Genomic DNA, 26,898 nt, shown 5'->3' on the forward strand with positions numbered 1-26,898 from the left:
CTGCGTAGTAACGCTGTAATGTAGTGTTATAAACTGTGAGAGAGGCTGCGTAGTAACGCTGTAATGTAGTGTTATAAACTGCGAGAGAGGCTGCGTAGTAACGCTGTAATGTAGTGTTATAAACTGCGAGAGAGGCTGCGTAGTAACGCTGTAATGTAGTGTTATAAACTGCGAGAGAGGCTGCGTAGTAACGCTGTAATGTAGTGTTATAAACTGTGAGAGAGGCTGCGTAGTAACGCTGTAATGTAGTGTTATAAACTGTGAGAGAGGCTGCGTAGTAACGCTGTAATGTAGTGTTATAAACTGTGAGAGAGGCTGCGTAGTAATGCTGTAATGTAGTGTTATAAACTGTGAGAGAGGCTGCGTAGTAACGCTGTAATGTAGTGTTATAAACTGCGAGAGAGGCTGCGTAGTAACGCTGTAATGTAGTGTTATAAACTGTGAGAGAGGCTGCGTAGTAACGCTGTAATGTAGTATTATAAACTGTGAGAGAGGCTGCGTAGTAACGCTGTAATGTAGTGTTATAAACTGTGAGAGAGGCTGCGTAGTAATGCTGTAATGTAGTGTTATAAACTGTGAGAGAGGCTGCGTAGTAACGCTGTAATGTAGTGTTATAAACCGCGAGAGAGGCTGCGTAGTAATGCTGTAATGTAGTGTTATAAACTGTGAGAGAGGCTGCGTAGTAACGCTGTAATGTAGTGTTATAAACTGCGAGAGAGGCTGCGTAGTAACGCTGTAATGTAGTGTTATAAACTGTGAGAGAGGCTGCGTAGTAACGCTGTAATGTAGTGTTATAAACTGTGAGAGAGGCTGCGTAGTAACGCTGTAATGTAGTGTTATAAACTGTGAGAGAGGCTGCGTAGTAATGCTGTAATGTAGTGTTATAAACTGCGAGAGAGGCTGCGTAGTAACGCTGTAATGTAGTGTTATAAACTGTGAGAGAGGCTGCGTAGTAACGCTGTAATGTAGTGTTATAAACTGCGAGAGAGGCTGCGTAGTAACGCTGTAATGTAGTGTTATAAACTGTGAGAGAGGCTGCGTAGTAACGCTGTAATGTAGTGTTATAAACTGTGAGAGAGGCTGCGTAGTAACGCTGTAATGTAGTGTTATAAACTGCGAGAGAGGCTGCGTAGTAACGCTGTAATGTAGTGTTATAAACTGTGAGAGAGGCTGCGTAGTAACGCTGTAATGTAGTGTTATAAACTGTGAGAGAGGCTGCGTAGTAACGCTGTAATGTAGTGTTATAAACTGTGAGAGAGGCTGCGTAGTAATGCTGTAATGTAGTGTTATAAACTGCGAGAGAGGCTGCGTAGTAACGCTGTAATGTAGTGTTATAAACTGTGAGAGAGGCTGCGTAGTAACGCTGTAATGTAGTGTTATAAACTGTGAGAGAGGCTGCGTAGTAACGCTGTAATGTAGTGTTATAAACTGTGAGAGAGGCTGCGTAGTAACGCTGTAATGTAGTGTTATAAACTGTGAGAGAGGCTGCGTAGTAATGCTGTAATGTAGTGTTATAAACTGCGAGAGAGGCTGCGTAGTAACGCTGTAATGTAGTGTTATAAACTGTGAGAGAGGCTGCGTAGTAATGCTGTAATGTAGTGTTATAAACTGTGAGAGAGGCTGCGTAGTAACGCTGTAATGTAGTGTTATAAACTGCGAGAGAGGCTGCGTAGTAACGCTGTAATGTAGTGTTATAAACCGCAAGAGAGGCTGCGTAGTAACGCTGTAATGTAGTGTTATAAACTGTGAGAGAGGCTGCGTAGTAATGCTGTAATGTAGTGTTATAAACTGTGAGAGAGGCTGCGTAGTAACGCTGTAATGTAGTGTTATAAACTGTGAGAGAGGCTGCGTAGTAACGCTGTAATGTAGTGTTATAAACTGCGAGAGAGGCTGCGTAGTAACGCTGTAATGTAGTGTTATAAACTGCGAGAGAGGCTGCGTAGTAACGCTGTAATGTAGTGTTATAAACTGCGAGAGAGGCTGCGTAGTAACGCTGTAATGTAGTGTTATAAACTGTGAGAGAGGCTGCGTAGTAACGCTGTAATGTAGTGTTATAAACTGTGAGAGAGGCTGCGTAGTAACGCTGTAATGTAGTGTTATAAACTGTGAGAGAGGCTGCGTAGTAATGCTGTAATGTAGTGTTATAAACTGTGAGAGAGGCTGCGTAGTAACGCTGTAATGTAGTGTTATAAACTGCGAGAGAGGCTGCGTAGTAACGCTGTAATGTAGTGTTATAAACTGTGAGAGAGGCTGCGTAGTAACGCTGTAATGTAGTATTATAAACTGTGAGAGAGGCTGCGTAGTAACGCTGTAATGTAGTGTTATAAACTGTGAGAGAGGCTGCGTAGTAATGCTGTAATGTAGTGTTATAAACTGTGAGAGAGGCTGCGTAGTAACGCTGTAATGTAGTGTTATAAACCGCGAGAGAGGCTGCGTAGTAATGCTGTAATGTAGTGTTATAAACTGTGAGAGAGGCTGCGTAGTAACGCTGTAATGTAGTGTTATAAACTGCGAGAGAGGCTGCGTAGTAACGCTGTAATGTAGTGTTATAAACTGTGAGAGAGGCTGCGTAGTAACGCTGTAATGTAGTGTTATAAACTGTGAGAGAGGCTGCGTAGTAACGCTGTAATGTAGTGTTATAAACTGTGAGAGAGGCTGCGTAGTAATGCTGTAATGTAGTGTTATAAACTGCGAGAGAGGCTGCGTAGTAACGCTGTAATGTAGTGTTATAAACTGTGAGAGAGGCTGCGTAGTAACGCTGTAATGTAGTGTTATAAACTGCGAGAGAGGCTGCGTAGTAACGCTGTAATGTAGTGTTATAAACTGTGAGAGAGGCTGCGTAGTAACGCTGTAATGTAGTGTTATAAACTGTGAGAGAGGCTGCGTAGTAACGCTGTAATGTAGTGTTATAAACTGCGAGAGAGGCTGCGTAGTAACGCTGTAATGTAGTGTTATAAACTGTGAGAGAGGCTGCGTAGTAACGCTGTAATGTAGTGTTATAAACTGTGAGAGAGGCTGCGTAGTAACGCTGTAATGTAGTGTTATAAACTGTGAGAGAGGCTGCGTAGTAATGCTGTAATGTAGTGTTATAAACTGCGAGAGAGGCTGCGTAGTAACGCTGTAATGTAGTGTTATAAACTGTGAGAGAGGCTGCGTAGTAACGCTGTAATGTAGTGTTATAAACTGTGAGAGAGGCTGCGTAGTAACGCTGTAATGTAGTGTTATAAACTGTGAGAGAGGCTGCGTAGTAACGCTGTAATGTAGTGTTATAAACTGTGAGAGAGGCTGCGTAGTAATGCTGTAATGTAGTGTTATAAACTGCGAGAGAGGCTGCGTAGTAACGCTGTAATGTAGTGTTATAAACTGTGAGAGAGGCTGCGTAGTAACGCTGTAATGTAGTGTTATAAACTGTGAGAGAGGCTGCGTAGTAACGCTGTAATGTAGTGTTATAAACTGTGAGAGAGGCTGCGTAGTAACGCTGTAATGTAGTGTTATAAACCGCGAGAGAGGCTGCACTGTACCACAATTATGGAGAAACAATTTCAGGTTTACATTCGCACAAGAATTCAGTGCCCACAGAATTTTGAATCAGGAAAACATTTTGCACATCAGAGAACATTGGTGGAGGTATGTGTCGTCTCACTATACTGGGCCACTAAGGTCTATTCGTATTTGGCTGAATTGGAAGTGAGAGGAGATGGGATGAATATAAATCCAATAAGACTTTTTTTTCCCCTCGAGCTCCAACCTTACCTTTTATTTTATTGATTAAATTAACACTGTTGATGCAGATCAGTCACTAGAGGGGAAGCTCCTGTGACGACCCAAGGAATGATGCACAAAGCTATCTGGTCAATCCTTTACTCAGGTTTAATATAAAATCTCTGTATATTATTATTTATAGATTATATACATCATTTATTACACAGGCAGCAAGATGTCCATTTATTGCTCGTCTCCCTATGAGGGATGAAGTTTCGGGGATCCATAATAACACTGTTACTGCAGCCCGATCCGAAGGCGCCCTGGGGAGAGGAAACCAAATGTAAGCTGTGATCACTGGGGTGATGGAAAATGTAAACACTAGGAGCGTAGGGGAGAGAGTAATGCAGTAAGTTCATTTCTAACTGCGTGGGAGGGTGAGGGTAACGCGGTAAGCTCAGTTCCAGGTGCTTAGGGGAGAGAGTAATGCAGTAAGTTCATTTCTAACTGCGTGGGAGGGTGAGGGTAACGCGGTAAGCTCGGTTCCAGGTGCTTAGGAGAGAGAGTAATGCAGTAAGTTCATTTCTAACTGCGTGGGAGGGTGAGGGTAACGCGGTAAGCTCAGTTCTAGGTGCTTAGGGGAGAGAGTAATGCAGTAAGTTCATTTCTAACTGCGTGGGAGGGTGAGGGTAACGCGGTAAGCTCAGTTCTAGGTGCTTAGGGGAGAGAGAAATGCAGTAAGTTCATTTCTAACTGCTTGGGATGGAGAGGGTAACGTGGTAAGCTCAGTTCTAGGTGCTTAGGGGAGAGAGTAATGCAGTAAGTTCATTTCTAACTGCGTGGGAGGGTGAGGGTAACGCGGTAAGCTCAGTTCTAGGTGTGGGGGGAGAGAGTAATGCAGTAAGTTCATTTCTAACTGCGTGGGAGGGAGAGGGTAACGTGGTAAGCTCAGTTCTAGATGTGGGGGGAGAGAGTAATGCAGTAAGTTCATTTCTAACTGCGTGGGAGGGAGAGGGTAACGTGGTAAGCTCAGTTCTAGGTGTGGGGGGAGAGAGTAATGCAGTAAGTTCATTTCTAACTGCGTGGGAGGGAGAGGGTAACGCGGTAAGATCAGTTCTAGGTGTGGGGGGAGAGAGTAATGCAGTAAGTTCATTTCTAACTGCGTGGGAGGGAGAGGGTAACGTGGTAAGCTCCGTTCTAGGTGTGGGGGGAGAGAGTAATGCAGTAAGTTCATTTCTAACTGCGTGGGAGGGAGAGGGTAACGTGGTAAGCTCAGTTCCAGGTGCTTAGGGGAGAGAGTAATGCAGTAAGCTCAGTTCTAGGTGTGTAGGAAGAGAGTAAAGCAGTAAGCTCAGTTATAGGTGCGCAGGTGGAGGGTAATGCAGTAAGCTCAGTTATAGGTGCGCAGGTGGAGGGTAATGCAGTAAGCTCAGTTATAGGTGCGCAGGTGGAGGGTAATGCAGTAAGTTCAGTTCTAGGTGCGTGGGGAGGTAATGCAGTAAGTTCAGTTCTAGGTGCGTAGGTGGGGGGTAATGCAGTAAGTTCAGCTCTAGGTGCATAGGTGGGAGGTGATGCAGTAAGTTCAGCTCTAGCTGCGTAGGTGGGAGGTGATGCAGTAAGTTCAGTTCTAGGTGCGTAGGTGGGGGGTAATGCAGTAAGTTCGGTTCTAGGTGCGTAGGGGGGTAATGCAGTAAGTTCGGTTCTAGGTGCGTAGGGGGGTAATGCAGTAAGTTCGGTTCTAGGTGCGTAGGGGGGTAATGCAGTAAGTTCAGCTCTAGGTGCGTAGGTGGGGGGTAATGCAGTAAGTTCGGTTCTAGGTGCGTAGGTTGGTGGGGTAATGCCCGTGGAGCAAATACCTGAATTTATGGGTCGTTTCCGCAAGGAGGTGTTTCTTGCGCCACGACCTGTTACGCTCTCAGTCTGTAAGGAAAAGATATGGTTAACAGCTGGCTATGGTGCTGCGCACTAACCTACATATTCCTTGCCCTAACACTGCTGTAGATTTGACAAGATATCCATTCCCAAAACAAAAAACGCCTGGCTCTAGTTAAAAGGATTCTATAGTCCCCTCGTAGCCCATGGGATGGCCATTCTGCACTGCCTCGCCTGCTTTTTAATTGAGGGCGATGATCAGCCTCAGCTATAACACTTTCATTGCAACAGGGAAGATTTTGTGCTGCTGCACTGAAAGGGTTAATTACACGGCTGGTCATTACAGACAAAACCTTTTACTAATTAACTTAAAGGGACACGAGGGTCACCAAATAGAATTTAGCTTAATGAAGCAGTTTTTGTGTATAGGTCATGGCCCTGCACTTTCACTGCTCAATTCTCTGCCATTTAGGAGTTAAATCACTTTGTTTCTGTTTATGCAGCTCTAGCAACACCTCCCCTGGCTGTGACTGACACAGCCTGCATGAAAACAAAATGGTTTGATTTTCAATCAGATGTTAACATACTTTAGAAGTTTTTTTAAATCTCCTTCTCTGTAAATGGAACTTTAATTACATACAGGAGACTACGAAATAGAAAAGAGCAGGAAATCAGAAAATCCAAATTAAACAGACTGTTCCTGTAAAGAGTAATGTAACGATTACACTTCCTTTATTGCACAGTCTGCAGGGCCGTCTTTAACGCGGGGCAAACGGGGCAGCTGCCCCGGGCCCAGTTGCTCCTGGGGGGCCCAGAGCAGCTGCACCGGCCCGCACGCTGAGGAGGCTCCCCGGGTGGCTCATGCACTAAGGGCCACCCGGAGAGCATGTGTGAGCAGGGGCCCGGTCTGGCGCTGTGACGCTTAAACAGCGCGACCGGGCCCCTTCCTGTACCGGCTGGGAGGAAGTGACGTCACTTCCTCCCGACGGAGAGCACAGCCGCGCGGGAGGAGAATGGCACGGAGGGGAGTTCCAGAGGAGAACTCCCATCTGCCTCAGCCTGCCACTGGACCCCAGTGAAACCACCCTCCAGGAAAAGGTAAGAACCTGGAGGGTGGCTAAATGTATGCTTGTGTGTAAGTATGTCTGTGTGTGTCAGTCTGTCTGTGTATGTATGTATGTATGTGTGTGTGTGTATGTCAGTAGGCCTGTGTGTGTGTGTCAATACTTCTGTCAGTGTATGTGTCTGTGTGTGTGTCAGTGTATGTGTCTGTGTGTGTATGTCTCTCTGTATGTGTCAGTGTATGTGTCTGTGTGTGTATGTCTGTCTGTGTGTGTGTCAATACATCTGTCAGTGTATGTGTCTGTGTGTGTATGTCTCTCTGTATGTGTCTGTGTGTGTGTATGTATGTCTGTGTGTCAGTATATCTGTCAGTGTATGTGTCTGTGTGTGTGTCAGTATATCTGTCAGTGTATGTGTCTGTGTGTGTGTGTATGTATGTCTGTGTGTGTATGTATGTCTGTCTGTGTGTGTGTATGTATGTCTGTGTCAGTATGTCTGTCTGTGTATGTATGTATGTGTGTGTGTATGTCAGTAGGCCTGTGTGTGTCAGTATGCCTGTGTGTGTGTGTCAATACTTCTGTCAGTGTATGTGTCTGTGTGTGTATGTGTCAGTGTATGTGTCTGTGTGTGTATGTCTGTCTGTGTGTGTGTCAATACATCTGTCAGTGTATGTGTCTGTGTGTGTATGTCTCTCTGTATGTGTCTGTGTGTGTGTATGTATGTCTGTGTGTCAGTATATCTGTCAGTGTATGTGTCTGTGTGTGTGTCAGTATATCTGTCAGTGTATGTGTCTGTGTGTGTGTGTGTGTGTGTGTGTGTGTGTATGTATGTCTGTGTGTGTATGTATGTCTGTCTGTGTGTGTGTATGTATGTCTGTGTGTGTGTGTCAGTATATCTGTCAGTGTATGTGCCTGTGTGTGTATGTATGTATGTCTGTCTGTGTGTGTGTCAGTATGTCTAACCGTATATATTTGTGTGTCAGTGTATGTGTGTGTCAGTATGTATCTGTGAATGTTTTAATGTCTGTCTGTGTGTATGTGCAAGTACGTCTGTCTATGTGTATGTCAGTATGCCTGTGTGTGTGTCAATACGTCTGTCAGTGTATGTGTCTGTGTGTGTCAGTATATGTGTCAGTATGTCTGCCAGTGTATGTATGTCTGTGTGTGTGTGTCAGTATGTCTGTTAGTATATATTTGTGTGTCAGTGTGTATCTGTGAATGTTTTAATGTCTGTCTGTGTCTGTATGTGCCAGTACGTCTGTCAGTGTGATTGCGCATTGGGCGTAATTGGGGGGAGGGATAGGAGGGGCAGGGCCCAGGGGGCCCAAGAAAATGCATTGCCCAGGGTCCTAATCATATTATAGACGGCCCTGACAGTCTGTTTTGTTTAGAATTTCCGATTAAACATTAACATTTCTAAAAAGCCAACCTAGGCTCCAGCGCAGTATATTAGAGGTATTCTGCCCTGTGACCTAGCTGTGATAAGGATGTGAATGTTGAATTTTATAGCATCTTCTCCCCCTCACCCCCCCCTTACCTCTGTCTGTTCTCTAAGTTGTGGCGGCTCGATTCTACGGGCTGGTGCCCCCAGCTCCACGGCCCGCACACGGTCTCCAAACCTCAGCGAACACAGGGATTCGCTGGCGTTCTTTTCAGTGGGAGATACCTGGGGGACATTTATTTATTTCGTTATAAACAAGATCTGCAAAGCAAGCCATGTATTCTCGCAGTCGGGAGAGGAACGGATTTCCTTGAGTTAGCCGTGCCAATTCTCCAGAGAGAATGGCGCTCCAGGCTGAGATGTCCCTAAATTGTAACTGTTGTTTATTTAACCCCTTTGCAAAGTGGGCTTTAACGCTGTTAGGACAGCATGAAACATCCCATCATTTCAGAGTAAGCTGGCTTAGATCCCTGCGTACACCAGGAGACCCAGGGATCAATCGACACCCGGGGTGGCCCTCTGTCAGCTGGGGCCATTTGTTTTGTATGCAGATAACAAAGTGAGCGCTGTGTAAAGCCATTCATATGCCTATTGCTACACCGTTGGTGTGAGCGGGGTTAAATCAATAGAGATCTGTCAGCCTCGGCCATCAGGGGAAGGGTTGGTATAGGGTTAGTGTTTTCTACCACAAGATATAAGGACGGATAAGTGAATCATTGTCAAGTCCTTTTATTTACTTGCACTGGATGTGTAAAAATTATTATAAACAAAATTGTCAGAATACGCATTTTATTTACACTTAATGTGCTAGGTTTATATACAGGATAGTAAAAGAAAGTCCTCTGTCCTTTAAAAAACAATATACACTGCTCAAAAAAATAAAGGGAACACAAAAAAAATAACATCCTAGATCTGAATGAATTAAATATCCTTCTGAAATACTTTGTTCTTTACATAGTTGAATGTGCTGACAACAAAATCACACAAAAATAAAAAAATGGAAATCACATTTTTTAACCCATGGAGGTCTGGATTTGGAGTCACACTCAAAATTAAAGTGGAAAAACACACTACAGGCTGATCCAACTTTGATGTAATGTCCTTAAAACAAGTCAAAATGAGGTTCAGTAGTGTGTGTGGCCTCCACGTGCCTGTATGACCTCCCTACAACGCCTGTGCATGCTCCTGATCAGGTGGCGGATGGTCTCCTGAGGGATCTCCTCCCAGACCTGGATTAAAGCATCTGCCAACTCCTGCACAGTCTGTGGTGCAATGTGACGTTGGTGGATGGAGCGAGACATGATGTCCCAGATGTGCTCAATTGGATTTATGTCTGGGGACCAGGCGGGCCAGTCCATAGCATCAATGCCTTCGTCTTCCACTAACTGCTGACACACTCCAGCCACATGAGGTCTAGCATTGTCTTGCATTAGGAGGAACCCAGGGCCAACCGCACCAGCATATCGTCTCACAAGGGGTCTGAGGATCTCATCTCGGTACCTAATGGCAGTCAGGCTACCTCTGGCGAGCACATGGAGGGCTGTGCAGCCCACAAAGAAATGCCACGCCACACCATTACTGACCCACTGCCAAACTGGTCATGCTGGAGGATGTTGTAGTCAGCAGAACGTTCTCCACGATGTCTCCAGACTCTGTCACGTCTGTCACACGTGCTCAGTGTGAACCTGCTTTAATCTGTGAAGAGCACAGGGCCCCAGTGGCGAATTTGCCAATCTTGGTGTTCTCTGGCAAATGCCAAACGTCCTGCACGGTGTTGGGCTGTAAGCACAACCCCCACCTGTGGAAGTCGGGCCCTCATTCCACCCTCATGGAGTCTGTTTCTAACCGTTTGAGCAGACACATGCACATTTGTGGCCTGCTCGGGGTCATTTTGCAGGGCTCTGGCAGTGCTCCTCCTGTTCCTCCTTGCACAAAGGCAGAGGTAGCGATCCTGCTGCTGGGTTGTTGACCTCCTACGACCTCCTCCACGTCTCCTGATGTAATGGCCTGTCTCCTGGTAGCGCCTCCATGCTCTGGACACTACGCTGACAGACACAGCAAACCTTCTTGCCACAGCTCGCATTGATGTGCCATCCTGGATGAGCTGCACTACCGGAGTTGTAGACTCCGTCTCATGCTACCACTAGAGTGAAAGCATTGCCAGCATTCAAAAGTGACCAAAACATCAGTCAGGAAGCATAGGAACTGAGAAGTGGTCTGTGGTCACCACCTGCAGAACCACTCCTTTATTAGGGGTGTCTTGCTAATTGCCTATAATTTCCATCTGTTGTTTATCCCATTTGCACAACAGCATGTGAAATTGATTGTCACTCAGTGTTGCTTCCTAAGTGGACAGTTTGATTTCACAGAAGTGTGATTGACTTGGAGTTACATTGTGTTGTTTAAGTGTTCCCTTTATTTTTTTTTGCGCAGTGTATAATATGTTTGGGGACACCAAGAAAACCCCTGAAATTATGGTTAAACCTTGCAAATATTTCTTGTTATAACTTGGACCCAGACAGCTTGCCGACGTGCGTTACGTGGCGTCTGTCATGTTGCGCCGCTTTATAAAAGCAGAAATAATCAGTTTTATAACTGGGCCATCATTCAGACTGACAGTCAGGGCTGCATTCCCCCTTCTCATTGAGCAGTATTACATCAGAAATATGGGGTTCTCGGGGAGAAGCCACTGATTGGGGGATTATTCAGCAAAGTCTGTCTGGGCAGGGTTAGAAGAGAAGGGCAACCAAAGGCTGCAGTTTTAATCAACTGCTTCTGCATAGAACAAATTCATGCATTTTAATTTAGAAAATGTTTCCTTTGGGATATATTCACTAAATCATTTTTGGCTTTACAATAGAGTGTCCGTTTAATGTGCTCAGACCAATGTTTTATAATATATAAAGTATGGTACGGTATATACAATAAACAATACACACTTGGGTGCTATTCATCACCGGTATTGCCTCAAATACCCAAACAAACAATAATTAACTAAAACAAGAGAATGCACACCAGAAACCATACAAAATCTCTATCTAGATTTAATAAGTCAATATTAGGTTTACAATTGTAATACAACAATAAGTGATAGTGAATAGGCTAAACCTAATACCAACAAACCTAATAGGGCAGAAACACGGATCCAAAGAAAAAAAAAAAAAACAATGTTTCGGCACCTCCTGGCTGCCTTTATCAAGGGTGTTTATGACCAATGTCTAACACTGTTCTCCGGGCATTACTGACCGATGTCTAACACTATTGGCCGGGCATTACTGACCGATGTCTAACACTATTGGCCGGGCATTACTGACCGATGTCTAACACTATTGGCTGGGCATTACTGACCGATGTCTTACACTATTGGCTGGGCATTACTGACCGATGTCTTACATTATTGGCCGGACATTACTGACCGATGTCTTACACTATTGGCCAGGCATTACTGACCGATGTCTTACACTATTGGCCAGGCATTACTGACCGATGTCTAACACTATTGGCCAGGCATTACTGATGTGGATGTGGCTCCAGATAATGGGTTATTTGGAAGTGTTGGTCTTACCTGTAATAATAGCAATGCCTTTCCATCTCGGCTTAGCGGCTCCTGTAGCAGGTAGGTCAGCTTGGAGTTGCGGTAAGGAACATATGCCTGATCTGAACGAAGGGCTGAGAAGACATCACCCAGCGCAGACAGAGAGCGGTTGATACACTGAGCTTCCCGCAGTCGCTCCCCTGCAGCTCCAGAGCGTGAGACCCTCTCCGATCCAGCCAGGTCCACCAAATACAGCTTACCTGAAATAACAGTTCTACATGCTAGACAGGCAATAGAGTTTACACCATGTGCATTGACAAGGTATGATTGGAGGAGATGGGGGCTGGTCACCCTCCATGACAGCTCCGCTCAGTCCGGCCCGTGCACAGAGTGCTAGTGAATTGCTCTGCCATGGGCTCAATGGCCTGAGAGCGTGTTGGGCAATACCAGGTTATTAGGATTAGTATTTAGTGTACCTGTGGTGCAGATTCCGGTAGTGGTTTCCCTTCCCTTGGCGGTCAGTATAAGCAGCGCGTGGGATCGAGAGCTGTGGCTGTTCACATTGGTTTGTTCAGTTGCTCGCTGTTTGTGGCCGAGTTCCAAAATCTAATATCGCAGAGTGAAACGCTATGAATTATGTTGCTATATCTCCAGCCTCCAACACGGACATTATAAGACGCCTATAACTTCCTGATCGTAACAGTCTCACATATAGAGCAAGAGAGGAAACCTGCATACACTTTCCCACAGCTCTTTATTGCAGCCTAAATTCACCATTTACCATTCGCCATACTGGGACTATGCAGCATTAACATGGAAATTGATCATTTTAGGCAAAAATAACAGAAGCTTAAAAGTATCAGATTGATTTTTGTTGGTTAATTTGGCCTGAAACTTGCAATTTCCCTGTTAAAAGCCCAAAAAGAGCAAAGATCTCACAAAACTAAAGTCTTAGCATCTGACATCTACAAATACAAACATCATCTCCCTAAACATGGAGAAAGTAACTCCTGAGCCAGTTAGCTTACAGTCGAATTCACAGGACAAACATACAAAGCCCCTCACCTTGTTTATATCTTGCATGCACTGAACACTTCGCTGCATCAGCCCAGGAACATACAATTCACCTGCTCCCCCCGGGGCCATCTTTATATCTAATGGCGTGTTACCGGCAGAGCCCAGCAGGTCCCTGGAAGAAATGGTTAATCATCGAGTGCTGTCAGCGATTGTTAGCAGGACATAGCTGTACCTGCTGTCTCATATCCCTAGTCTCACCTCAAGGATTCGTTGTAGATCTCCACCATGCTGACACTGAGCTGGTGCTCCCAGGAATTGGACCTCTCTCCCACCTCGGAAAGGAGAAGGCGCAGGGCTCGTTGGTTAATACCAGGATCGGACGGTGTCCCCTGGGAAAATGAAATAACACGTTATCTAAACCAGACCGTGTATCTCACCGGACACTGTAATAACATTCTCGGTTTCCGCTCCATATAATGAACTCTAATATTACTCCACAGCCCTTCGAAAACTTGTTTAGTTTTCTTTGAAAGGGGATATTTACAGGTGAAGAAGGCCTGCTACCGCTATAATCAACTGATGCATAAAATGCGACGGCAGTGACATTACCACCGCTATAACCAACTGATACATAAAATGCGACGGCAGTGACATTACCACCGCTATAACCTACTGATATATAAAATGCAACGGCAGTGACATTACCACCGCTATAACAACTGATACATAAAATGCGACGGCAGTGACATTACCACCGCTATAACCTACTGATACATAAAATGCAACGGCAGTGACATTACCACCGCTATAACAACTGATACATAAAATGTGACGGCAGTGACATTACCACAGCTATAACCAACTGATACATAAAATGCGACGGCAGTGACATTACCACCGCTATAACCTACTGATACATAAAATGCGACGGCAGTGACATTACCACCGCTATAACCTACTGATACATAAAATGCGACGGCAGTGACATTACCACCGCTATAACCAACTGATACATAAAATGCGACGGCAGTGACATTACCACCGCTATAACCTACTGATACATAAAATGCGACGGCAGTGACATTACCACAGCTATAACAACTGATACATAAAATGCGACGGCAGTGACATTACCACAGCTATAACCAACTGATACATAAAATGCGACGGCAGTGACATTACCACAGCTATAACCTACTGATACATAAAATGCGACGGCAGTGACATTACCACAGCTATAACCAACTGATACATAAAATGCGACGGCAGTGACATTACCACAGCTATAACAACTGATACATAAAATGCGACGGCAGTGACATTACCACCGCTATAACAACTGATACATAAAATGCGACGGCAGTGACATTACCACCGCTATAACCAACTGATACATAAAATGCGACGGCAGTGACATTACCACCGCTATAACCAACTGATACATAAAATGCGACGGCAGTGACATTACCACCGCTATAACAACTGATACATAAAATGCAACGGCAGTGACATTACCACAGCTATAACAACTGATACATAAAATGCGACGGCAGTGACATTACCACCGCTATAACCAACTGATACATAAAATGCGACGGCAGTGACATTACCACCGCTATAACCAACTGATACATAAAATGCGACGGCAGTGACATTACCACCGCTATAACCTACTGATACATAAAATGCGACGGCAGTGACATTACCACCGCTATAACCAACTGATACATAAAATGCAACGGCAGTGACATTACCACAGCTATAACCAACTGATACATAAAATGCGACGGCAGTGACATTACCACCGCTATAACCTACTGATACATAAAATGCGACGGCAGTGACATTACCACCGCTATAACCAACTGATACATAAAATGCAACGGCAGTGACATTACCACAGCTATAACCTACTGATACATAAAATGCGACGGCAGTGACATTACCACCGCTATAACTACTGATACATAAAATGCGACGGCAGTGACATTACCACCGCTATAACAACTGATACATAAAATGCGACGGCAGTGACATTACCACCGCTATAACCAACTGATACATAAAATGCGACGGCAGTGACATTACCACCGCTATAACCTACTGATACATAAAATGCGACGGCAGTGACATTACCACCGCTATAACCAACTGATACATAAAATGCGACGGCAGTGACATTAGTACTGCTAACTAGCTGGTTCATAAAATGCAACGGCATTTTAACCTCAAATAACTGTGCATTGGACACCCTCTATATAGCAACACCCGGCCTGTGTTTTACACTTTCTATATAGCAACGCCCGGCCTGTGTTTTACACCCTCTATATAGCAACACCCGGCCTGTGTTTTACACCCTCTATATAGCAACGCCCGGCCTGTGTTTTACACCCTCTATATAGCAACGCCCGGCCTGTGTTTTACACCCTCTATATAGCAACGCCCGGCCTGTGTTTTACACCCTCTATATAGCAACGCCCGGCCTGTGTTTTACACTTTCTATATAGCAACGCCCGGCCTGTGTTTTACACCCTCTACATAGCGACGCCCGGCCTGCGTGGCACACCCTCTGTACAAGTACACTTTCACTGTATGCGCCATGTGATAATTATGCTGCAGCTAACGCACTCACATTACCTCCATACTGTATGTTTTTCCAGAGCCAGTCTGTCCATAAGCGAGAATACAAACACTATAACCATCCAAGCATGACGTGATGAGAGGCGAGACCTCCTCAAACACCTACAAGAGGGCATAGTAATAAGAATAGTAAACAAAGATTCACCACATTGTAAAGAAATATTCTCCACCTACCGGCACCGCTCCACCTACCATCACCGTGCCGAGCCTTGCGCCTCCTACCAGCATCACGCCGACTCTTGCGCAACATACTAGCACCGCGCAGAGTCTTGCGCCACCTACCAGCACCACTCAGAGTCTTGCGCATCCTACACCCATGCCTAGTCTTGCGCCTCTTACCAGCACTGCGCCGAGTCTTGCGCCTCTTACCAGCATCACAGTCTTGCACCACCTACCAACACCGAGCCAAGTACCAGCCCTGTGTCTAGTCTTGCGCCTCTTACAGTACCGCACCGAGTCTTGCGCTACCTACCAGCACTGTGCCCAGTCTTGTGCCTCCTACCAGCATCGCACAATGTTTTGCGCCACCTACTAGCACCGCGCCGAGTCTTGCGCCTCCTACCAGCACTGCACCTAGTCTTGCGCCTCCCACCAGCACTGCGCCGAGCCTTGCGCCTCCTACCAGCATTGCGCAGAGTCTTGCGCCACCTACCAGCATCGCGCAGAGTTTTGAGCCTCCTACTAGCATCGCGCAGAGTCTTGAGCCTCCTACCAGCATCGCGCAGAGTCTTGAGCCTCCTCCCACATTACCTCTTCTTGAGTTGTACACGGAGTAAAGACTTTGTCAAGTTCAAATAAAAGACTCTTCCCCTTGTGACTGACATGCAAAATGCCATCATCATCTTGGTCGTATGTTACAATATTCTGCGCAGCGGGCCCCTCTCCATCCTCTACCGTGACTGGTCGAACTCGCGCAAGCACCCGAATATTGCCTACACGGAGGTGGACAGATATGAGCTGGTTAGAGCTAGGCAGAATAAAGTGTGTTACAGGACAGACAGCACACACACACACCTCGCAGTCGGACAAGCTGGTTATGGCATTCCTTGCGCAGATGCAGCTCGCTCCGGTATTTACGTAGAAGCTCACTGTTCGTGTTTCGAACGCATTGAATGGCTGCAAAGAACTGAAAGATGGACACAACATGCAATGGTCAATCTCGTCACCTAGTAAAAGCATCCCCGTAAACCAAGTCCATAAGAAGTTAAATGATGACCAGGAATCGGAGAATAGGGAGACACCTACACCTAGTTATCATTGTAACCGTGACCTGTGACTACTTACCTCCTCCCGAGCCTCTGTCATGGCCTCATGGAGCAAGATGGGGAAGTCTCGCACCTGTCTCTTTAAAGCATTGTAATCCTGTGTCAGGGTGCGGAGAGCAGGCTGTAACGTGAGCAGGTTCTTCCTCACTCCTAAAAAAATACACAGAATAAATATGGAGTCATCGAAGAAAGGAGGAGAGAGCCTCTAGCATGTAAGCTCATTGAGCAGGGCCCTCAACCCCTCTGTTCCTGTGTGTACAACTTGTCTGGTTACAACTACATGTTTGTTCGCCCACCCACTGTAAAGTGCTGCGGAATTTGTTGGCGCTATATAAATAATAACATAATAATATATAGAGACAGAGACTGAGTGAGGAGTCAATAGAGAGAGAGAGACACTGAGTGAGGAGTCAATAGAGAGAGAGACACTGAGCGAGGAGTCAATACAGAGAGAGAGACTGAGCGAATAGTCAATACATAGAGAGAGACTGTCTCTCTATATTGACTCCTCGCTCAGACTGAGCTTGCGGCCTGCGGCCCCGGGGACATTTTTAATAAGTGCCTGATGTCCCATTGCTGTGAGGGTTTGTTCCTAGGGGGTCACACGGTGTGACGAGACCAATCTCACCACATTGCTTTGGAGGAGCCTGGTTGACGCCTGTTGCCTCTGGAGTATGGCCCCTAAGTCTTCCTTTCGCCTGCAGAAAAGGCTTGTTCGTGCCTTTCTGCCTGGCGGTCGGTAGATTCAATCTACCGAACTAACGCACGAATGACTGAATCACCTGGAAGCTGAGTGTGTCGGCAATTTACCTCCCAGCAGCTGCGGTTAACCGCAGCTTAATTGACAAATACTGGGTGGCCTTTGTTCGTTTGCTGAACACGTGGCAGCGGCCATTTTAAAGTCCCGAACGGCCGGCGGTGATTGACGAAAAACCCATGGAACTGAAAACGGACACTATTTGGCACGAACACCGCTGAAGCCGCCGACCTCCTTTCTCGTTCGGTAGAAAGCTCACGAACGTCCCTGTATTCATTACTTTTGGCACGAAAAGCCATACCCCAGATATCCATCCCGTGGAGTCTATTCGTATTGAGAACAGACTATGTGAACACTTTGACTCCACGGCGATTGGACTGTGTGCATAGGATCTGCGCGCTATTCTGTACTTTTGTGCGCTCAGATCCCAGCTATCTGGGGACACATTGAATTCCTGTAATATATCATAGTATAATAAGTTATATGTTTTTATGCATTTTTCCAATTGTCAAGATGGCGTTTAGGCTCTGTCCAGGGAGATAATTGAATTACTTCCCAATTATTTCCCGGGCAGAGCAAAGGGTCCTGGGTAATTAAAGGGGAATGGCTATGTGTGTAACTCTGTGATGGGCTATTACATTGTCCTTGTCACAGTCTCCCATTTGGTCCCCTAGGGGAGTGTCCACAAGGTGGAAGACCTGCATAAATACTGGGCAGGTAGCCCACATTAAGACATACTACTGCTTGACCCTCAACACGGAGCTCTGTCTCGTCTTTGGGGGTATTTACTGTATGCTGTTAGAGATTGATTGCCAGGAGTGTAAGCTGATCGTATGCTTTTCCTGTTCGTCTGCTAGCAGCTATTAGTGAGGTTCCAGTTCGGGAGTTGGAGTGCTATTTTGTATTCAGTTCGGGAGTTTGGTGTTCTGCAGTAGCTGTGCCTGTATCTCGGGAAGGGGAAGATCTACTAAATGGCGGTTTAATTCTTTTATGCCTGGGGGTGCCGTTACACATGGTCTTGTCGGACAATGTGTTTACCATCCAGGCTGAGGTGCACGGCTCTCATCTCCACCTGTGCTCTCTGAAAGGCCTCGGACACCGCTTGTTCCTTCTCCTCCTGGAGAGTCTGAAACTCTTGCACCATCTGCGCCTGGGACTGGTCAAGTTCTAAGGCATAGAGATCCACCTGGCCAGGAGAGAGTCAGCGTGTTACTAGCATGTCGGGGCTTTAACCTGCATTTTGTGACGGTTTATCTCCCATACACTGACCTGCGCCCGCAGCTTGGCTGATTCCTGCTGTTCCTGCTGTAGTTTCTGTTGCATATCGTCCAGCATGCGCCGTTGCATGTCTACTTGTTCCTGCAAATATAGGCTGCGGCTCTGTGCTTGGCTGAGGGCCATCTTCATCTTCCCCGACTCAACGTCCACCTTCTGCATTATATACTGCAAAACAGCAAGTGCGTCATTACGGCGTCTGTACCTGGAATTAAACTCGGCAAATTCTATTTATACAGCCAGAATCACAGGAAAAAAGTGGCCGGTAGTCGTACTATGCATAGCACAAAGCGTTCCTGTTTAAATAGAAATTAACCTTGATCTGCGGCTGCTGACATTCTCTCAGTCGACGGTTCAGTCGCTCTTCTTCTTCTACTCGTTCCCGCACAGAGTCCCTGACCCGCAGCTCCGCTTCTGCAAGGCGTTCCGCTTTCTGCTGTACCTCCCTCTGCAGTGCGGAGATAAGCAACTTCTGCTCCCCCTTAACCTGCTCCATGTGGCTCACACAGTCCTTCAGGATTTGGATCTCCTGCAACAAATGAATGATGACCACATGTGGTCCAGTTGGCAGGAGAGTAGAGATATCTACTAGAGATTAGTACTATCTACTAGGGCAAACCTGCTTCCTGGGGCCATCATTAGTCACAGTGTCACCCTATCCGGGTCACTACAATTGGAAATCCCCAGTCCCCCCATTTAACGCTGGCCAGGTTTTGGGAAGCTGGTAAAAGATCCACCCAGCTTGGTGCTTTCTATACCTTGTCATTCCCAAGGTCCATTCGTCTTCTGATAAGCTGCAGCTCTTGTCTCAGGTGGTTATTCTCAGACACCAGGAGGTCTCGGTGTTTCTCTAAGTCAGTCCCTCCCTGTGGGGCATTAAGGTACATATAGTATGGGGGAAACACTGATGGAGAGAAAGGGGGTCTTTTCATTAGAATACAATAAAGGGGGGACATTCTCCTTCCACTAACATACAGTACGGGGGGGGGACGGACGGACATTCTCATCCACTAACATACAGTACAGGGGGGAGGGGGATATTCTCATTCCACTAACATACAGTACGGGGGGGACGGACGGACATTCTCATCCACTAACATACAGTACGGGGGGGGGACATTCTCATTCCACTAACACAGTACAGGGGGGAGGGCATTCTTATTCCACTAACATACAGTATGGGGGAGGGGGACATTCTCGTTCCACTAACATACAGTACGGGGGGGGGGACATTCTCATTCCACTAACATCCAGTACGGGGGGGGGGGGGGGGACATTCTCATTCCACTAACATACAGTACGGGGGGGGGGACATTCTCATTCCACTAACATACAGTATGGGGGGGTCATTGGTGGGGTACCAGGGAAGACCCTTTCCATTAACAAAATATCTTGTCAGTGAGTACATCAGAGGAACATGCTCAGGGAGACATTATCTGCGTACTCACCAGCTGAATCTGAAGATTGCTCATTTCCTCGGCTTCTTTCTGCATCTGAAATACAGCACAGTAAGTTATAAGACAGAAATGGCGACCAGGCTCCCTACTCTGACATACCTTCTACCTACCTGCTGCATCTTTCTGCACATCTCCTCATGCTCTCGCTCTTTCAGTGCCAGCTTTTCCTGCATCTCCTGCAGCTTTCTATGCAGCTCGGTGCAGGTGTCCAGCGTGCTGTCCGGCCTCTCCTGACGTTTCTCTCTGAGATTCTCATCCTGATGATGTGGTTGCAGTAGTTGCAGGTTAGTGCCAAACTCTGTGATTTCCTGCCGTTCATGTAGGACCTCTGTCTGCCTCGTCGCCTGCAGAACTTTAACCTCCGGGGGTTTGGCTTTCAGTCTCAGCATCTGGCCACGTCTTGCCATCTTGTCCTGAGGCACGCTCTCCTGCACTAGGTCTCGGTGTGGACTATCCTGCATCTCATACTGTACGTGGCTCAGGGATCCCACCATAGTCTGTGGGGCATCAGAAGCACTGATCACGCCAATAGTGCAGCACCAATAACCTAAGGAACGATAAAACTGTATTTTACTGGGCGCCACTGTATTCCAAATACACGAGGAAATAAGAGGATTCATTCGTGGCTGACACAGCTCTATTCCACTTTTTTATTTTTTGATATATATATATATGTATAATATATTTTAAATCAGGGACCCCAAATGGTTAGAAATACCATTTTCTATCAGTGAACACTGGGGTCTCCTGGAGATGAATCCAAGAGGAATTACATTATCTAATATGATACGATATAATGTGATATAATATAATACGATATAATATGATACGATATAATGTGATATAATATGATACGATATAATATGATACGATATAATATGATACGATATAATATGATACGATATAATGTGATATAATATAATACGATATAATGTGATATAATATAATACGATATAATATGATACGATATAATGTGATATAATATGATACGATATATGATACGATATAATATGATACGATATAACCTGATGTTATATGATACTATATAATGTGATATGGTATAATATGATACGATATAATGTGATATATCATACGATATGTGATATATTATGTTATGATATAATGTGATATAATATAATACGATATATGATACGATATAACCTGATGTTATATGATACTATATAATGTGATATGATATAATATGACACGACATAATGTTCACATTACATGTGGGATCACATTAGATCGTATCGTTTCACATTAGATCGTATGACACGATATAATGTGATGTAATGTGACACAATATATTATGATATGATATATAATATGATACGATATAATATGAAACAATATGATACGATATAATGCCATACGATATAATGTGATATCACATTACATTAGATCGTATCATATCACATTAGATTGTATGACACGATATACTGTGATATGATATAATGTAATATATGATACAATATAATGTGACACGATGTAAAGTGATTGTAACGGCACCCTGTAGCAGAGAGCTGGTATGTAGCGGATGGCATTGGGCTGTCCTAAAAATTGCATTTATTTCTATGTGTTAGTTTAAATTGTAACCTGTGTATGTGAAGTGTATGTAGCATTTGTCTGATTGTTCGGTAAAATAACTCCAGTTATTATGCGAGTGAAACTACCAAACAATCAGACCACCCCAGGAGTAAGTGTGCCTCCAATTACCGTTCGCAACAATGTTGCAAACGGTTAATTGTTAGTTCGTGTAGTGGGTTCTTTGTTCTTTAGGTGGCCGCCATTCGGGAGACGAACACGTAGCGGCGGCCATTTTAAACTCCCGAACAGCTGTGTTTTTCCGTCGAGTGTCTGGAACCCAAATCGGACACTCGGTTAGGCAAACACCGCTAAGACCTCCACACTGCCGCCAATTCGTATACAAACTACCGAACGGCTACCGTTCGGTAGACAGAAACACACGAACAAGGGGATTCATTTGAATCCTCTCCAGTCTCCATAGCCCAAGTCATTCGTGCAGTTTATTCCCTTTTTCTGTGACCGACCACAGGGCCAAAACGCATGGAACCAATTTCGGCTGTTCCCTCCAGCGCGGTCGGTCTTTTTATTACTTCCACAAATTTCCCGAACCCCTGGTCTGATCTGGGTGATTTTTAGATATATCACTCACCCAGATCAGGGCTACCATGGGATGTAATATTTAAAGGGGTACCCCTATGTTTAGGGGTACATCCAGAAACCCAGGGAATTTGTGTCCTGTATAATTGGATTATGAGTCGGGCTAAGGGGAGGAGATGTGTGGGAGGCTACTCAGGTATGATTGGATACTGTACTAATGATTGTAAATCCCTGCCTTGCATGGGAGAATGCTTTATAAGGAAGTTGTGTGATTCAAAGTTAGGTTCTGCTCCTGATGCTGTGTGTCGTCCAGTCATTGGGATCCGTATTGGGATATTCGTGGATTACCTTGCTTGCTGTAATTATTTTATAACTTGTTCCTGAGCCTCACTGGGATCTTTAGTGGAGTTAACCTGTGAAAGACCAGCTCTCCGCTACATGGTATTTCACAGGTTAACTCCACTAAAGATCCCAGTGAGGCTCAGGAACAAGTAATAAAATCCCATATAACAATAGTCACAGCAAGCAAGGTAATCCACGAATATCCCAATACAGATCCCAATGACTGGACGACACACAGCACCAGGAGCAGAACTGTTGTTTAATCACACAATCCCTCCTTTTAAGCAATTCTCCCATGCAAGGGAGACACCCACCATAATTATTACAATAACCAATCGGGTACAAGGTACAACCCACACATCTTCTCCCCTCAGATAAACATTTAACATAATTAAACGGTACACAATTTTCTCCGTGTTCTAGATGTACCTCAAATACATAAGGTACACCCCTAAATATGGTGTCCCCTGATAGCCCTGGGTGAGCAACATACTCAAAAATCACCCAGATCGGCTCAGGGGTTCGGGAGTTATGGAGGTGTAAAGTTTTGACCGACCGCACAGGCAACAGTAGCCAAAAACAGTTCCGTGAGTTTTGGCCTTGCGGTCGGTCTATTTTTGTCCCGAACTTAATGCCATCCAGAGCTTTGTTTGCATTCGGATGAATCCCCTTGTTCGTGGGATTCAAACTACCGAACGGCAGGCCGTTCGGGTGTTTCTATCAGTCTCTGCCATAGCTCTGGAGGTCTCAGCAGTGTTTGCTTAGTCCAGGGATAGGCAACCTTCGTCTCTCCAGATGTTGTGAACTACATCCCCCATAATGCTCTTACACACATAATGCTGGCAAAGCATCATGGGAGGTGTAGTCCAAAACATCTGGAGAGCCGAAGGTTCCCCACCCCTGGCTTAGTCGAGTGTCTGATTTTAGTTCCAGACACTCTAAGGCAAAACACCGCTGTTCGGGAGTTTAAGATGGCCGCCGCCACATGTTCGGCTCCCGAAATGGCGGCCACCCAGGGACTTTAACAACCAGTTCGTGCTTTTCAATGGGAAATTCAATAAAGCGAACAGGGAAGTAAATTGCAGCCACCCTTCACATCAGGGTGGCCTGGTTATTCGGTAGTTTTACTCGTATAATAAACGGAGTGAAACTACCGAATAATCAGTTGAATGCTGCATATAATGGGAATACAGAGAGTAAGAATTACACAAAAGCATGTTAGAACACATACGTTTTGTGGACAGCCCAATGCCATCCGCTACACAGCCCCAGGCACACAAGGGGTTACACAGCCATTTAGAGGAGATATATATATATATATATATATATATATACACACACAGGCAGCTACTGCAAGCACCAATCTCCCGAACAGGTAACACACAAATTCTCCAACTCTAGTACTGGAACCATACAAATGCTGTAAACAGCCGAACAGGAAAAAACATACGAACAGTTTACACTCCTGGCAGTCAAACTGTAACAGTATACAATCCAATTCCACCCAAGAACGAGACGACACTTCGTTTTGAGGGTCAAGCAGTGATCTCTTTAATCTGGGCTACCTGCCCGGTATTTATGCAGGTTTCCCACCAGGTGGACACTCCCCTAGGGCACCTGGTGGGACACTGGGACACAAACTGGACAGTAACCAATCAGGACAGTTTACCTTAACCACTCCCACATGCACATTGTAATCCCTCCTCTCTATCCTGGAGATAATTGGGAAGTAATCCAATCAGGGCCGGATTAACAATGTCCCCATGTTTCTCAGTGTCCCCATGTCTCCCAGTGTACCTAGTGTCTCAGTGTTCCCATGTCTCCCAGTGTCCCTAGTGTTTGTGTGTCCATGTCTCCCAGTGTCCCCATGTTTCTCAGTGTCCCCGGGAGACATGGGGACACTGGGAGACATGGGGCACTGAGACACTGATACATAATCTCAGTGTCCCCAAGTTTCTCAGTGTCCCCATGTCTCACAGTGTCCCCTAGTGACATGGGGACACTGAGAGACATGGGGACACAGACACTAGGGAACACTGGGTGACAGGGAGACACTGGGAGCAATCCATCTATACATCAGAGTCAAACTAAGTAGTTATTTGGTGATTTCACAGAATTTTCTCTATCACTCCTTCCTTGTGATTTACATCATGTGATGTCATAATTAGTTATGCAAATTAGTAAGGCCGGTATTTTTTTCCAAGAAAAGTGGCAACCCTAACTACTCTTCACATACTCTTGCTTAAGTATGGAAACTTCAGAAACTTCAAAGGGATATATGGAAACAAAACATGTGTGGACTAGCTGAAATGAAATTAGTTAAGGTAATGCTGACTTTGGTCTCTCTAACACTGTGGCATGTCCCTTTCTTCTACACTCACTATATCCACCTTTTCTCTGTCTCAGACTGTATACCCGGAGCTTCTGCCTGCTAGTAAGACGGTAAGGAGACAAGTGGACCAGCGAGTGCTATGGGACAGTCCTTAGAAAGCATGGAGCGAGCGCATCATTAGACGCATTTATGCCAGGCTCAGGGTGCTGTTGGCCAGCATGCATGAATGACAGACTAGCCTTCCAATTCTTTGGGCAGACGCCTCTTTTTTGCACATGTTCGGCCATTTTGGAAGTTCTGGTTACATGACACGTCAGTGGCCCACCCTTTTACCCCGCCCATTGACTTCCTGCTACACTGCTGTTAGGGGGTATGGATTTAATTGAAAGATGAAAGCATGAATTAGAGAGAGATTAGCAAATTTTAAGAGAATCTGAGTTTTTTTTTATAGCTGTATCCTATGAGTTTCCCTCCGGCAACATCTCCACCAGATACATAACGCTTGAGAGGTATGACTTTAGTGTTTTTGGTCGATAAGATTCTGTACTTAGGCCCCTCATAATTGTCTGCACCAGGCCAACTGGGCTCTTAATCCGGCCCTGAATCCAATTATCTCCAAGGACAGAGGCAAAACTCTATTAGCCACATGTTAGTAAAAAGACATAAAATTACACAATGTTACAATTACTACATAAAACTTATACATTAAACATATCCCCAGATAGCTTAGATCTGAGCGCACATTATTACCAAATGGCGCTCAGATCACATACATACAGTTCAATCGCCATGGAGCCAAAGTCTTTTCCATAGTCTTTCGTTACATGAATAGGCTCCATGGCATAGCTATCTGGGGTAACACTGCGCACATAGGGAAAGTACCTATCGGATTGCTGGAGAAGGGAGGTCGGCGGCTCAGCGGTGTTCATGCAAATAAGTGTCCGTTTTGAGTTCCATAGATCTGGAGCTGAACACCGCTGGTCATTCGGGAGTTTAAGATGGCCGCTGCCACATGTTCGGTTATATGAACAACGGCCACCCAGCGTTCACCAATTAAGCTGCGGTTACCCACAGCTTCTGGGAGGTAAATCACTGGCACACTCCTTGTCCAGGTAGTCCCCCCATTTGTGGGTTGGTTCGGTAGATTCAATCTACCGAACGCCCAGGCACAAAGGCACGAACAAGTCTTTCTAAAGGGGAAAAGAACAGCGTTTAACATGGGGCCATAGTCCAGAGGGAGCAGGCAACAACCAGGCTTCTCCAGTGCCCAGTGACACAATATAATGTGATATGATGACACAATTAATGTACTGTGATATAATATGACATGATATGATGGGATATAATGTGACACGATGTAATGTAATATATGATATGATATAATATAATACAATGTAACCAATCATTAATAACAGGAGTAGTCCCAGAAGATTGGAAGTTAGTGAATGTTGTGCCCATTCACAAGAAAGGTAATAGGGAGGAGTCGGGCAACTATAGGCCAGTAAGCCTTACTTCAGTAGTGGGGAAAGTGATGGAAACCATGTTAAAGGATAGGATTGTTGAACATCTAAAAACACATGGATTTCAAGATCAGAGGCAACATGGGTTTACTTCAGGGAGATCATGCCAAACTAATCTTATTGATTTTTTTGATTGGGTAACTAAAATTATAGATCAGGGTGGTGCAGTAGACATTGCTTACCCAGATTTCAGTAAGGCTTTTGACACTGTTGCACATAGAAGGCTTATCAATAAACTGCAATCTTTAAGTTTGGATTCCAATATTGTTGAATGGGTAAGGCAGTGGCTGAGTGACAGGCAACAGAGGGTTGTAGTCAATGGAGTATATTCGAAGCTTGGGCTTGTCACCAGTGGGGTACCTCAGGGATCTGTACTTGGACCCATTCTCTTTAATATTTTTATTAGTGATATTGCAGAAGGTCTTGATGGTAAGGTGTGTCTTTTTGCGGATGATACTAAGATATGTAACAGGGTTGATGTTCCAGGAGGGATAAGCCAAATGGCAAATGATTTAGGTAAACTAGAAAAATGGTCAGAGTTGTGGCAACTGACATTTA

The 26,898-nt window shown here is 45.3% G+C and overlaps 1 protein-coding gene across 5 annotated transcripts in view; it reads right to left on the reverse strand.

The window, feature by feature from the left end:
• Positions 1-3,847: 3,847 nt before the first annotated feature.
• Positions 3,848-26,898, reverse strand: part of KIFC3 (kinesin family member C3) — a 53,749-nt gene continuing 30,698 nt past the window's right edge. For all 5 annotated transcript variants that reach the window (XM_063438559.1, XM_063438558.1, XM_063438561.1 and 2 more), the window contains 17 exons: positions 20,133-20,569; positions 20,014-20,058; positions 19,324-19,431; positions 18,882-19,094; positions 18,560-18,733; positions 18,329-18,476; positions 16,553-16,683; positions 16,283-16,394; positions 16,019-16,200; positions 15,266-15,370; positions 12,887-13,017; positions 12,677-12,800; positions 12,088-12,217; positions 11,642-11,871; positions 8,173-8,301; positions 5,559-5,622; positions 3,848-4,025 (listed from right to left, as the gene is read on the reverse strand). In XM_063438559.1, coding sequence (XP_063294629.1) covers positions 4,000-4,025; positions 5,559-5,622; positions 8,173-8,301; positions 11,642-11,871; positions 12,088-12,217; positions 12,677-12,800; positions 12,887-13,017; positions 15,266-15,370; positions 16,019-16,200; positions 16,283-16,394; positions 16,553-16,683; positions 18,329-18,476; positions 18,560-18,733; positions 18,882-19,094; positions 19,324-19,431; positions 20,014-20,058; positions 20,133-20,569 — 2,489 coding nt within the window. In that variant the 3' untranslated portion in view covers positions 3,848-3,999. The remainder of the gene's footprint in view (positions 4,026-5,558; positions 5,623-8,172; positions 8,302-11,641; positions 11,872-12,087; positions 12,218-12,676; positions 12,801-12,886; positions 13,018-15,265; positions 15,371-16,018; positions 16,201-16,282; positions 16,395-16,552; positions 16,684-18,328; positions 18,477-18,559; positions 18,734-18,881; positions 19,095-19,323; positions 19,432-20,013; positions 20,059-20,132; positions 20,570-26,898) is intronic.

Source organism: Pelobates fuscus, chromosome 12 (assembly GCF_036172605.1).
Source record: "Pelobates fuscus isolate aPelFus1 chromosome 12, aPelFus1.pri, whole genome shotgun sequence".
In the NCBI taxonomy this organism is placed as follows: domain Eukaryota; kingdom Metazoa; phylum Chordata; class Amphibia; order Anura; family Pelobatidae; genus Pelobates; species Pelobates fuscus.